Raw genomic sequence first — 15,847 nt, 5'->3', positions numbered from 1 at the left:
TTCTACAGGCATGTGTCGCTTTTTTCGACGATATTTCGAAAGGCATCCCCTCTTTTCGATTGTCTAGCCTCAATTTAAACCTATGCCACTTCCTGTTTGGCCATGGCCGTTATAATAAAGACGTTACGTTTTTTTTTTTCACGTTCTTTTCCTTTTTCGCGCTACGGGTTCGAGCCTGCTTGTTTCTACCACTTTTTTTCTTTTGCTCAACACACAACTCCAAACACCCGGGCAACACCAGACACCCAGACTATATATATATATATATATATATATATATATATATATATATGTGAGCTCGTGCGTTATCATTCGTGTTCTTGGGATCTATGTTTTCACAAGAGTCGACTTTAAAAGCCGTAAAACGAACCACACTTGGAACATGTGCAACTTATCAATGGTCTGACAGTTAATCCTCGACACTTCACAATATTTGCCTTCATGGAGGATCTTTAAGGGGTCGGGTGGGACAGCTGGTGGGAACTGGATCTGTTATTGCAAGCCTTATAAACGCTATCTACAGTTTCTTTCTGGTGCGTCCACTCATTTCTATAAAAGCGTCGGTTTATTGGTCGGTCTGCCAAACCGTTGCCTTCGTAAGTAGTCGTAGATAGCCCAATAATTTATTATTTGACACCACCCGGTCAGGTGACTTTAGTGCAACTGCTTACAATTTACAACGGTTTCGGCCAAATAATAGTTTGAAATAGCATTTTAGTAATGTTTCAGTTTGCTTCAACTCTCTGAGAGACGAGACTTTAATGATACCTACTACATCACAGTTTTCAGGTCGCCTTGGACAAACATACGGACGATATATAGAAACAATGTCGTCATTTTATAAAGCATTATTCATTTTGCATTTATTTTGCCGATAAAATCGATCAATGTTTTATTGGGGTGGGGTCGATGGTTATCAAGGCTCAAAAGCCACTCCGGGATAAGGTGTATGTCAGATGGTCGATGAGACAACACCGTGATAGTCGATAACGGTTGAACTTGGGGAGTGTTAGATTCTTTAAGAGCACGGCTCAACAGAAACTTGTTTACACGCCCATGTTATAGTCAGCTGGAAAGAATCTCCGGGCGGTTAGTTCTACGAAATAGTGGATGATCCCTAAGTGAGATGGGAAAAGGATCAGTGGCGTAACGGATAAAATACTGAGTAAAATTCGATTTCAACTGACGCTATACTTGAGATTCAACCCAGGTCAAGCTTAGTTAACTCAATCAACAAAATATTTCGAAACTAGCGGGGGTACCCGGCGTTGCCCGAGTGTTTGTTTCCGGGACGGGGGAGGGGAGTTTTAAAAAATGTTATGGTAGGTAAGTAGGAAGGATCAAACCCGGAGTCATGAGTAAAAGTAGGAAAATAAAGTGTGAAAAAAAACAAAAAAAAACATCTGCAACGTTAACAGTTCGGCCACCAAGAAAAGTCCATTCCAGTTGTTTATGAAAAAAAAAAAAAACGACTACGGTAGGTCGGCGCGAACGTGAAAACATAATGTGAATTGTCCAGCACGCTAACCACTACGCCACAGAGCACTGCAGCTTAGTTTAGTGATTTTAAATAACTTCACATGAAAGAACTACGAAGCCAAACCGGTGTTCTCTTCTCAACTGTTCCTTGTGAACGATCCCCAAACGGTGTTAAGTGGTGGCAGGGGGAGGAGGAATTTATTAGAGAGAAAATATTTTACCACTTCCATTGATCTTAACCGATTTTGGCCGTGACTTCTCAGCAGAAAAAGTATAGAAATCTAAGATTATAGAGGAATTTGAGAAATAATAAGCCTATAACACACCTCAGATATTGTTCTGCCGTTTGTGCATATTATATTTGCATGAAATATCTTGATTTTTAATCCTATTAAGATCAAAATCAGACGTGAAAAAATGAGTTCATTTTATTTATATAGAAGATAGAAGAAGATAGAAGAAGATAGAAGAAGAGATGCTGTATGAGTAATAATCCGCTAACACGCAAAGGAGATAGTTGTTTTCAGCATTAGTGTCTGTTGTATAGTGTTAGTATTCCCTTTGATTCCTTCTCTTCTTCTTCTTCTTCTTCTTCTTCTTCTTCTTCTTATTATTATTATTATCATTATTATTATTATTATTATTACCACGGTGCATGTTGAAATTCCACAGCGGCATCTTTCATAAAGCAATATGTTGCTTATGGACATACTGTAGACATTCAGCGCGAATGGAGACTTCGTGATATTATTGTACCTATTTACTATACCTCCCCACGGGACAGAGTTAGACACCAAGGTCGTTTTTTAACGTGGAGAAAAGGTACAAAAATAAAAATTGTCTCAGTCGTGAAGGATTTCTCCTCCACCGAAAGAGAACAAGAAATGGAAGTGCAGCATCTGAAGAACAGATACTACACTTTGATCTCGTCCCGAAGGCAGCTCTTTTGTTAAAACTGTAAAGTACAATAGCTGGCACTGGCGTCTGTGACCAAAATGAATGTACCGTGCCAACGTAACAATGAACTGATTCTTAACATTATGTGTTGTGATTATCCTGTGCTTTCACCTAACATGTCAAATAAAATAAGGTAATGTAGCCTATTAAATAGCAATTGTTACCGTCCGTCTGTACAGTATCATAAAAATAAAAGAATGACCTAAAAATTAATTATAACCAGTGCATTTATTCCAGAGTGAACATTGTGTCATGAGGTAAAGAAATAACCAAAAATCACTGCGGCGGACTTGAACAATGAAATTTTTTCTTTTAACTTTGCCGTAATTTTTTCCGACGATTATCATCGAATATAGGCTTAATTTTCAGATAAAAGAAATAAATTTACGGTAGTATTTTTAATGACTGTAATAATCGGGGATCAATTTGTAACGATAACGTTCTGATAAATGGAACACACATTTTTTTTTTCTACGTCAGTTGTTAATGCTGCCCCTAACCGTTAAATGTTTCCATTTTCTTTTGGTAAGGTGTACTAGCAGTGTCAGAAATTTCGTGAAAATAGTGAATAATTCCACCCCATCTTTCCAAGCTTATAACTCCTCGAAAAATGTAATTCAAGCCCTAATTTTTTTTTTCAATTAAAGGAGTAAGGACCAAGGTTTTATTTAAAAAAAAAACAAAACAAAACAATGTGTTTTTTTTTTTTTAAAAAGGTTTTAAACTTCGGACTTTACAGGTAAATTTCTAAAAAACTGATTTTTTTTTTTTGTTTTAAATTTGAATATATTATTTATTGACCTTTTCTCTTCAATTTGTGATATATAAAACTATTAAACATAAATTAATTATTTACTTTTTAATAGACATTTCAAAATGAGAGGCGTAAATTATTCGACCCCCTATCTTTCTAAGCTTATAACTCCTCGAAAAATGTAATTCAAGCCCTAATTTTTTTTTCAATTAAAGGAGCAAGGACCAAGGTTTCATTAAAAAAAAAAAAAGACAAAAAGAAAAAATGTGTTCTTATAAAATAAGGTTTTAAACTTCGGACTTTACAGGTAAATTTCTAAAAAACTGATTTTTTTTTTGTTTTAAATTTGAATATATTATTTATTGACCTTTTCTCTTCAATTTGTGATATATAAAACTATTAAACATAAATTAATTATTTACTTTTTAATAGACATTTCAAAATGGGGGGGGCGTGAAAATGGGGGGGCGTGAAAATGGGGGGGCGTGAATTTAAAAAAAACGTTTGTCTAAAATATTATATTCGGTTTATTGGAAAGAACATAAAATTTCACATTGACCCTGAAAATATCGTAAAAATAGAATCAATAGAAAAATTTTGATAGATTTTTAAAATTTAAAAATATTGAGTTTAAAAATTGAAAAATATTGAGTTCGGAAAATTCATTACTGTTTTAAAAAAAATAAAAATATTTTTATTACTTTTAAAACAACTGTAATAGTTTATTTTGGAAGTATAATCCATAAAGAAAATAAATAACCCACTTTTAACAGAGAAATTACGAGATTTTTATATTGTATTCGCAGTTTCGTGTTAGGGGTGTCAAAAATTCCTACAAAAATTCTGATACTGCTAAAGGTGTACACCTTTTTTTTTTCAAGTTATTTTTGTAATTTGAAAGCAAAACGTGTAATCTTCGATAAGCGCCGTATAATTTGCGAAAAATTGAAAAGGAAAAATCTAAATGCTAGTAACAGCATTAACAACGGAGTGGCCCAAAAGTGGGTGTTCACTGTCATAGAACGTTATAATTACAAATTTAAACCTGAAAATGCTGATAATCGCTTGAAAAATTTACGAATAAGTGAAAAAAAAAGTAAATAGTAGGGGCAGCCAATTCTTTTTTTTAATTTTTTTTTTTTTTTGCAATCTGAAAGTTATATGTATTTTAAAGGTTCTAAAAGTGTAAACGTGTACACTAGCTGACCCTAATGGGGTCACCAGAATGTGCTAAATATTTTTCCAATCTTTCAGGACAAAGGCCCCAAAAAAGTAAAATTGATAACTATATCCAGCTGTTCACAAACAATACAACCAAATTGAAAACAACAGCAAAAAAAAAACAAAAAAAAAACAGAGTATGTGCGTAAATATATAAACATTTATGTATTTTTTACGTCATTATTGTTATTTTTGTGTGCTTGTGTAGATTTGCGATGAATTAACTCGAGGAATTTCATATATATATAGTTACATATTGAAGAGTTTAACTTCCAAATAATAGGGTCTTTTTTATTACGGTTTGTTCCAAAAACAAAAATTATGAAATTTTATGAAAAGAAATATGTCGCGGAAATAAAATTGTTGTTGTGTAGCGGGACTCCATATTGGGGACATGTATAACTATGTACTCAGAACAGGGCACGATAATAACAATAGTGACAATACTGAGGGAGGGGCACTTATATTCTTGGTACACCATGGCGACTATGATGATAATTCTTGGGATCTCATATTATTTTTACGGAGCTGGGACATTTATACAGTTATTGTTATCACAGAGGAGCGAACACATTACTTGAGGGCGGAGTCATACAATATTTCGTTAAAAAGATGATGATAATCAAAACACATTTACCTTTCAATTGAAATAATGACACGAATAAAACGGTTACAAAATATTAGATGATTTCTTTATTTATCTGTCAGCCGATTGATGATATCAGGAATTCAAACTTTTTGACTACATGATCTCTCTTCAACCCTACGCTCTTAAGGGCATCAGTTCCCAGTCTCTAACTGACTATATCACTGTGGCTGTGATTGTGATCTTCTCCTGATTATCTTTTCTAACTTCGAACCCTCGTCAATATATAGAAAAACTCCTTTGTTTATGACGTCAGAGGCCTGCTTTCAACCAACGTGACTTTATCACGTTTAAATTCACCCGTGCCCTTGCACATGTATTTACACGCCTCTGATGAACAAAAGAAATCCGTAAATTAAATTGTATCGTTAACCTGTTTTTAATTCATAAACTCGCATTGCCCATTCTTTTAACTGACATATTTAATATCCAGTTATTTCTAAATAAATAGACAATCGCTTTATCTCTGACATAAATAATATTTAGTTATTTCTAAAAGAATTAACAATCGACTGCATTCCTAGGATTTTAACTTATCCATTATCTTTTACCACTTGCCTACAGTGTTCGATTCTAGCCTTTCCGAAATATCATTTTCACTTAGCTAGTCTGTCTTCTTACTTACACGAGAGGAGGACAGCCCTTCTCATGTAACATTGTTGGCAAACGATAAGTTTGTTTTATTTCGTTCAATAAACTTCCATATTTTTTCGGCAGAAGTAAGTTTTAATATATATATATATATATATATATATATATATATATATATATATATATATATATATATATATATATATATATATGGCAATTAAGCTATGCAGAATTTCCCGCGTTTCATCCTTGTCACCCATGCAATAGTCTGACGAATTCTAACGAGGATGAAACCCAGAGAATTCTATGTAGCTTAATTGCCATATATATATATATATATTAAAAACTTACTATGTATATGAAGAGAGAGAGAGAGAGAGAGAGAGAGAGAGAGAGCTTGCTTGCTAGCTAGCTAGCTAGCTAGCTAGCTAGATAGATAGATAGATAGATAGAAAAAAAATCTTGAACAGAACGGAATTCTTTTAACAGTAACCAAGCATATTATATTTTTAATATACTGATAAACTTCGAGTATATTTATAGTTTGGAGGTAATTGAAGAAAGGCTGTTCGAAAGTGTATAAAGTAGATACAGATACATATTCTATTCCTGGTTAAATGTTGTTTGTATATATTTTTAAATATTATTGCGAGAAAGCGTTACTTTCGTCAGTATAAGCGCTTTAAAAGTAATGCTTTTAGTTATTTTGGAGTTTTTATTAGCAAGTCCTAAATGATTCCAATCTAGATAACATCATACCAGTTATAAGAGTAACCGGACTCATGAAAAAGAATTTCACAAACTACCTGGCGAATATACCCGGTGAAACAAGAGCAAGAAATATACAAACAATTGCGCTTAATGGACGGTCAGAATTTTAAAATATATCTTAGTTGGAGTCTCTGAAATTGTGTGTAAATGTTTGACATCCGGTAGGTTGCTCAATATATATATATATATATATATATATATATATATATATATATATATATATATATATATATATATATATAACAGGGTGATTTGTATATTCATTGGCTATGATTTTGAAAAAATATGGAAGAAAATTATACGTAAAATTGTACTTACCTGGCTTGTCTAGCAAAACTATGTTGGCTTTGCAAAGTCCACTGCCATTTCGGTAAGCTCCGGCCACGACTCGATTAAATGCTATAAAAATGTTATAATCCACGTCACCGTACAAAGGTTTCTGGCCATTTAGGGTATAAAGAAATTCTGATTCAAGATGGCCGCGTTTTTTGCCATGGGCCCACTCGATAGTTTCATCGCTTACGTTTAGATTGACCTTAGCTCCTTTTTTTACGAAATTGTCAACGACCTTCATGAGCAAGCCGCCATTGGCCGAGACGTCGATGTGACCGGGTCGATTATTGCCGTAAATCCGTAATTGGCGGTTGCAAATTTGTGTCTCAGCCATGTTCCCTGTGGTTCCATTATCACCGCCGTTTCCATCGCCTGTCTCTGAGTCGGAAATGTCCAATGTCCACTGGCGGGGCGTGCCACCGTATTCAAGGAAGAGGTTGATGCTCCGATACTTTCCGGACAAGTCGACCTTGATTACCGCCTGGCTGTTGCACTCGTTGACCGATGAGGGCCCCGGGGCGGTGAGAAATTCGATGTAAGGGCTGTAACCGCTGACGATTCCATCGCGGAGATCAATTTGCACTTCGTTCGTATCAAAGGCGTGAACGCTCATTATGGCACCTGGAATTGCATAAAAATAAAAATTAAAAATTAAAAATATGAAGATATAAAAGTCATTGATATAACATTCATACTGTTATATAGGGGGTCTCATTAAAAGAGAGTCTTAGAGATAAAGTAAGAGTCTTATTATAAGTGATGCTTTTTCTTGTGAGAGAGAGAGGCTTAGAAAGAGTCTTATTACAGTGAGGGATGTTGTAAGACTCAGAGAGAGAGAGAGAAAGAGAGAGAGAGAGAGAGAGAGAGAGAGAGAAGTTGTATAAGTTGTTGTACGAGAGACTTAGAGAGATTGTTCATGTTAGGAGAGATTCTTATATATTTTAAATGTTCATTCCTTAATTGTGTAGATTGGAAGAAGAAACTCTTGGAGTGAAGGGATAGCGTTCAGACAGTTCGGACATGATGATGTCGAGACGTGTATGAAAAGACATTTTATAACACAAATATATAATACAATTTCACTTTACCTTTTCGTAAGAATCATAAGTCAAGACGAGCTTTACAAAAACACATAATGGTTTATTTCGTCACGACCGGCCGTTTCCATCACCAAGAATTCAAAGTCTCACATTTTTCCTTGAAGTGACGTCTCGCTTCCTAGACCCTGACTGTCTCTCTCCGAGTTTTCTCACTGACTGCCTAACTCTAAAGTTTTTTCTCTATTCCTAGAACTTTCTATTTTCCGTGACGTCATACACATGTTAAAACATGTGCCTTCTTTCACGTGTCCTGGACATACGTGTCCAAAACTTTTCCTATTTCTACAAAAGGAATTTTAACCTATATTCAATATGTTAAAACATTATCTTATAAGCTGCATTCTTTCAATTTAAAATTTCATAACAAACTTGATAGTTAACATTCTTTCCTTGAAATATTTATCTATATTCTAAACAAATGTTTGTTTTACATTTTTAAATTCTCACACCTAATCTATTTCTAAACTAAATTACGAGGTTCGAATTTGTCTATTGCTATTTCATTTTCATTTTAAACTAAATTCTCCATTTTTATACTTACATGAAAATGGGACAGCCCTTATCATGTAACAATATCTTATAAGGAAATGAAAAAGGAAAAGAAAATATATTTTGATTAATGCAGATTTCATATTTATTATTGTACTAGAGGGATAAGCTTTGCATGGGCATAAAATACGCTTAAATATGATTATTTTAAATTGTCCAGATTTCGTATATATTATTATAGAGTCGTTACCACTGTACCAATGTGACACGTATATAAACCTACTAAAAATTAAAAATAAAAAATAAACTAAGATGAATGTACAAAATGTTTAACGATTTTTTCAATTCTGACCCATTTTTGACCCTTTACAACAATTTTAACCGGTTAAAGACCCATAAAAGAACGGCCCGTAAAATCTAATCATTTGAGGTCCCTAGCGACATTCTGTAATTTTTAGTTTCGGGGGGGGGATAGAGTTTGAAAATATGGAGACAGACAGACAGACAGATATTTTGAACTTTATTAAGGCAGGACAAGTCCTTTCTAGCAGCTCCTGCCCAGATGTGGCAACAGTATTCCATCCTTGGACATACCTGGCTATTATTCTTTGGAAGTTTTACCCGCGCGCCTTATCCCCATCCCGTAAATTCTGTTCGGATTTAATTTTTTTGAAATTCGACTTATGCAATGCCTAATAAGATGGCCTATATAAATTGCTTAAGGTACTTGCATTTTATTAGCATTATACACTGGTTTTAATCTTTTTAAGAGTTCACAAATATAGTGATATATATATATATATATATATATATATATATATATATATATATATATATATATATATAATTCGAGGTGTATGTAGGTGTGTTCTGGTCTGTGCGTTCTTCCACTTTGTTTCTTTCTGCCTACAGATTCAAACGCGCACACTTCATTAAGCGGTCATACAGCGAAATGATTAATGGTGATAGAAGCGAACTCTCCAGTCACGAAAGATAATTTTTATTTTCCACTGAAAGTGAATTGCACCAACTCAAGTGTATCGATCTTCAACAGTCTTTAACAATGTTCGCTGTGTTTCCTCCCGGGAATGTCTACGCTTCCGTTCCAGGACGCAGGACGTACCCCGTTTCTTTTTTCACTTAATATTAAATAATAAATCTTTCATTTTCGACAACCGCTATATGCTCATATCAACGAAGAAAGCTGTAGGATGCACGTGACGATTTCGCAATAATCATATCGTTGTTATCTGTGCTTCGCTTTGCTCGTTCTGTTTTACGACATGTCAACCCTTTTTAGTGTTGTTCAATATTTATTTTTTTCTATTTGTCTTACTAATTATCAATCACTTATCAAAGCTAAAAGCCACTCGAGGAGAAGGGTTTATGAGATGGAGGTATTATCGACGAAAATAGATAAAGCATCCACCGAATCTTTTCCTTACTAGGTTTAATTGGCACAATCACATTGACAAATCGGTTTCTGTTAAAGTTAACGAAGTTAAGAGACGCTGAACCTGGTCAACACTAAAATGGATGACCATTTGGTAATGCCATGTGCTGTATGTACTTTGAGTCAGGCTATTCTTTCCCAAAATGCTGCGTGACATAATACAGCGCCTCCCCACGCACACACGACACCGAAGGGTTAAGAGATAAGCATCAGTTTATTGGCTATATTATCAAAGATCGTGTCTTTCTTGATTTTGTTTGTTTTTTTTTTTGTTTTTTTTTTACAGCATATCAACCCTTTTAGGGGGTTGTTTAGTATTTAAAGTGATAGTTGTTTTCGAGCTGGTGGAGTTCTTAAGGTTACTTCTGTTAAATACACTTCCATATTGAAATTTAACTTAAGCCGTATTTGCTTGTGTCTACTTTCTTAGTATTACGGCCGATCAACACTCAGCCGATTCACCCCCCCCTCACAACATTCCCATATATGTTGTAAATAAATTTCAGCTTTGATAAGTTGTTCAAATAAAAAAATATAGTATTCACTTCGTTGTAAAATTCACTGTTAGAATCAATTCAATTAAACATGCAAAAAAAATATACGTATAAGTTTTGTTTTTTTTTTTAGTCGCCCTTTTGGTAAAAAATGCTACAAGTTCTTTACATCTTCCAATATTTTACAGCTTTGTTTTTTAGTTATAAATTTTATAAATAAATATTTTGAAATCAAATTTATTCGCTAACAATAAAGTTCAACAAACCATGTAAAAAAGACAATTAAAAGATGTGTACATCTATACACTGTCTGAATGTTTTGTTCAAGGCAACTTTAAATCATGAATATGATGGAGATCGTCACTATCACTGGGAGGCTGCCTAATGATGCAGAATCATAGAAAACGGATGCTGCTTTTATCCTAATGAGAAGAAAACTACTATGGCGCATCATTTGCTGGATTCTGTAGTGACCATGACTTGGTGCTGAAGGGAAAAACTTATTGAAATATATTCTGGTTAATGATGCTTTACGTGAACAAATTTACTTACAGCATATCTGGGAATGTTGTGGGTGATGAATCGACTGGGTGCTGGTTGGCCGTTACAACAAAGAAAGAAGACACAGGCAAAATACTTTAAAGAGTAAAGAAGGAAGGACAAACGCAGATGAACAGTTGTAAAATAAACGTATTTATTCCGTCATAAATACACAAGGAAAATGTAGAAGAACTGGAGAAAGTTGGTCGATGAAGATTCTGGGAGCGGATGTTTGGAAAATAGGAAATATTGTATATTATTTTTTTTATCCTTTATTTGAATCCTTTGAGATGAGTAATTTGTATATTTATGTATGGGTTTGCAGGCTGTCATACTCATCATCTATTTGTTATTTCACAACGTTTTGATTAACTATTTTCTTTGGCTTTTTTTCAGGTGGTTAACTGCGACAGAATAGGAATGCTGTGTTTCTTAACTGTATTTTCAGTAATTACTGCCTTCCATAGTTGTTGTTGTCTCACAATATTTCGGCCAACTAATCCTTTTTTTTTACAAGGCGGTCACCACTTATCAAGGCCCGGGAGCCACTCAGGAAGGAGGGTGATTGCATGTACAGTACGTAAGTGTTGAGATTTAATAAAGTGTCTACTTAAGGGGGCGGTTCACCAGGAATTTGTTTACGTTAGACTTGAAGACATCCAGGTTGTAGTCAGGTGGGAAACAGGCAGACGGAATAGAGTTCCACAGGCATGCAGTTATAAGAAAGAAGCTTTGTTCATGCAATCTACGTTTTGATTTAGGCACAGATAAAGAGTGGGGGAAATTTTTGACAGTGGTTTCAGCTAGACGGGTGTTTTTCGTAAAAGATTGGCGAGGGGGACCAGAGATTGGAGCTCAGACGAGTACATGCCATGGAAATAACGAGAAAACAAAGATAGGCTCGCAACGTCTTTTCTGTGGGAGAGAGGCTGTAGGGAAGAGAAAAGGACATCCCCCACCAAGCTACGAAGTCTATTTTGTACTCTGTCAAGGCAGGATAGGCTATTTTTAGCAGCTCCTACCCAGATATGGCAGCAGTATTCCATCCTTGGACGTAATTTGCTTTTATATAGATAGAGAATTGCATCAGTAGTGAGATATCTTCTGGAGTGGTAGAAGGATCCCACCATCTTTCCTGGCCCTGTCGGTGGGGCATTAGAATACGCCGACTGCCCCTCTGCAGAGGGTAAAAGTCCCTCAATGGGGGTCCTGGATATGACCTTAAACTATATCCAATGGTGAGGCCCCAGCTTGTGGGCTTTGGGGAGTGTGGAGCCACCCTTTAATTACCATTGCTCCCAGGTCCACTCTGACCCGGAGTGGTAGTACCTGTTAGGGTCCCAACTATGGGTTGAATAGAAACCGACGTGAAAACAACAAATATATTCTATTAAAAAAAATTTTCTTCAAAATCTTTGGATTCGGCATTAAATAACCCGAAAAGGGTTGATATGCCGTAAAACAAAAACAACCAACCAACCCACCCACCATCTTTCCAGCGACCTTGAAAACAGACTTGATGTACGTGTTCCATTTCAGATCAGGGGTAAAGGTCAAGCTCAGAAGCTTGTCAAAACATGGGGCTTCTCCTAGACGAGATCCATCCATTTCAATTGATGCCAGAGTGTTGATGATATAAAGATAGGATCTGTTCTGTTTTAGGATTGAAACCGTTATCTCCAGACAATGCTCACCTAGAACCGTAACGATTCATCGCCTGTATTCACTGCGCCACAGATGTTTTGGTCTTATAAATCCAAAATTTCATTCTTATTTGGTATTCCATCATCGGTTCCGTACCGAACGGTATTATATATTTATTTTTATTATTGGCAGACTGTTATCCTCATCTTAAAAGTTGTTTCACGACGTTTCGGGCAACTATTCCCCTATCTTTTTTCAAGTGGTTAATCGCAACGGAATAAAAATGCTGAGTCTCTTTACTGTATCTTCAGTAATTACTGCCTCCCATAGTTGTAGTTTGGCCCGTGACGCAGTGGATAAAAAATGTTGAACCTCTACGATTTCAGGTAAGCATTGTCTAAAGATAGCGGTCAATATTTCCCAAAGCAGATCAGAGGATTAGTTGATTAAAATATGGTGAGACAACAGCCGACTATAATATAATCGTTTTCAAGTTTAACGTAAACAAATTCTTGATGCCGCCCTCTAAAATAATTACCTCATCTAATTTCTATTATCGCCGATCACCACGGTGTTATTTAACAGGACACTTATCAACTCTTATCCTTGAGTGGCCACCGGGCCTTGATAAACGGTGACTCTATAGTATAAAAATGATTACCCAACTCAGAGCCTAGATTGTCAGAATAGTGCCAAGGCAACCTTAGATTAATATGAATACTAGGATCTTGAAACGTGACTGCTGTTTTGTTGTGGGTCTTTTTGAAATTTGTTCTCAACTGCGACTTTGACACGTAGAGATTCGCTACGCATGATTCCCTCCTGTTGATTTATTTTGTTCAAGTTGTTGGGTCAGAACGTTTTTTGTTTCCTCCAGTCGTTGATGTTGACGCCGATAATGTTCAGGTCACGTTTGTGGACGTCCTTGAAGCTAGGGTGCGTGCCGTCCATCAGAAGGGTACCGGCCGCGAGTTGTTTGTCTAACAAATCCGTGGGGATTCTACTATTCGAATGTGGTTCAAGTGGCCACGTCGACGCAATGTATAAGACTAACGAAAAAACAAACAAACAAACAAACAAAAAAAAATACAAACAAAACACAAAACAAAATAATTCGCACCAGGAGTACTAGTGACGCGATCACAATATTCATAATACTCACGAATCGGTACAATCGAACACTCATTCATTAAATAATCCATATGACTTCAGAAACATGACGTCACAATGTCGTTTATTTATCAATCTATATATATATATATATATATATATATATATATATATATATATAATGTAGATTTAGTATTTTTCTATCTGAAGGCGAAACTATACACTTCATTTTTTAACAGTCGCTCCAGACAAGGCATTAAGCTATTTGTTTTAAGGAGCTAAAAGAACATACTCATAATTTAATAATTACATATTTTATATCCACACACAAACGCTTGTTTCGTCTTATCAAGACTCATCAGTGTGGTTACATGCAACTAACTTGCCGAACGCACGGTTCGAACCTTGCTCTTAGAACTGATAACCTTTAATGTATCGATAGTGGATATTTCAAATGTTCGGGGTTTATTAATTATAATCTGTAAATTTTGTTGAAGTTTCAAGTAAAGATACAAAATGTAATGTCAATTATTTTCACTATCAGAACATTTCAAAGTTTATTAATTTACAAAATTTGTTAACACTATGTTCATCATTATCTTTGTATTCCGAGTTAAGAGAAAATATTAAATACGTCAATTATTTCAACGGGTTCCGTTGAAACCATATAGATAAAAAAAAATAGTTGCTTAAACGAACATGCATTAGCCTACATTAAAAAGCACTGTAGAATTGAAAATATAAGAAAAAATGTTTAAAACCGAATAGGGAATCAGCAGGGTGCGAATCGAGCTTATTCGTACATTTGTCATGTCTGAATTTGTCGTACATTATTAGTAAATCCCAGAGTCTAAATATTTTAACAGATTTAAAACATATTAAATCCGCTCTGTTATAAGATAATTTAGGGGTTCATTAGTAAAACAGTGCTTCCTCCTTTGTCGTCAGGAGGAGGTGATTTGTGCTAAATTTTGCCGTCGTTAATAGCAAATAAATAGGGTATTTCTTAGCCATCTTGTGAGAATTACAGTGCCTTCAATTGTCTATGGTGATTAAATCTCAAAAAGCTTGCCATCATCATCATCATCATCATCATCATCATCATCATCATCATCAATCGTGGAAGTGTCACAGAGCATCCTGCCCTCTTACATCCTTACATCTGGCAGAACTTCATAAATGCAGTGGGCATTTTCTGCTAGTGTATTTGATGTAGATTCTTACTGAGCCAAATTCCTGCGTTGGCATCCACAAAAGAATATACGATTTTGTCATATAGCTCCCCAGCAGTGACAAGAATCTTTGGCTCTTCTCTGTTTGATCAGAACCTAGCTGCGAGTTACTGCTTCCAGAAGATGTTAAGGGAAACTCTTAGTATTTTAGTGTACAGCGCGTCAATAATTTGGTAAAATCCCAGAAATTTCATATACAAAAACTTATGTAACAATGTGATGTAAAGAATATGAGTAGATTTGGGTTCCTCATCACAAAAATATAATTGGCTGTTAAGCCATGTGTACTTATTGCTTGAACAGCTTTGGAGAGACGTTGAAAGGTATGCCGAAAGCCTTACGCTTTAGGATGTTACCAGTTTCGACCAAGAACATCAGTTCAATAAGGCGAGTTACAAGATTATTATTTGAATACTATAGACAAGACTACTCAACTACTTCAAACAAATATATCCCCTTCTGGGAATATACCACAATTACTTTAAAGAACGTTTCGGACAACTATTCCTCAACGCCTTTGGGGCCCGTGGCGCAGTGGATAGAGACGTTGAATCTCTACGGTTCTAGGTGAGCATTGTCTGAAGATAGCGGTTTCAATCCACCCAACGCCGGCCAGAAGATTGTTTGGCCAAAACGTGGTGAGACGACAACACCTATGGAAGGAAGTAATTGTTGAAGATGCAGTTCAGAGATTCTGAGTTCCTATCACGTCGTGGTTTACCACCTGATGAAGGCCAGAGGAATAGTGGTCTAAACGTCGTGAAACAATAACTACAAAAAGATGAACATAATAGTTCGCAATAAATAAATCAATAAATAATACTCATCTCAATAATGAATTCCAATTAAATAATATATACTTCAAAGAAATCAGTTTTTGTATATTGGTAGAAAGATTCGCCTTCAAGATTGTTTCATCTTGTCAGTCCAGCCCAGGTTTTTGTGATTAGCACATTTAGTTGACCTACTGTGCAAGTTTTCTATGCAACTTTACTGCCAAGATGACGAAATTCATCGATATCTTTTCAGAGCA

At 35.3% G+C, this 15,847-nt stretch overlaps 1 protein-coding gene across 1 annotated transcript in view; it reads right to left on the bottom strand.

Moving 5' to 3' along the window:
- Positions 1-7,367, bottom strand: part of LOC145292940 (signal peptide, CUB and EGF-like domain-containing protein 1) — a 476,335-nt gene extending 468,968 nt beyond the window's left edge. The window contains exon 1 of the mRNA XM_080139112.1: positions 6,738-7,367. Coding sequence (XP_079995238.1) covers positions 6,738-7,365 — 628 coding nt within the window. The 5' untranslated portion in view covers positions 7,366-7,367. The remainder of the gene's footprint in view (positions 1-6,737) is intronic.
- Between the last annotated feature and the right edge of the window lie 8,480 nt (positions 7,368-15,847).

Source organism: Euprymna scolopes, chromosome 14, assembly GCF_053919585.1.
Source record: "Euprymna scolopes isolate OS-2025 chromosome 14, ASM5391958v1, whole genome shotgun sequence".
NCBI classification, from domain to species: Eukaryota; Metazoa; Mollusca; class Cephalopoda; order Sepiida; family Sepiolidae; genus Euprymna; species Euprymna scolopes.
The sequence above is the reverse complement of the archived record's forward strand: the minus strand, read 5'-3'. Positions and strand labels throughout refer to the sequence as shown.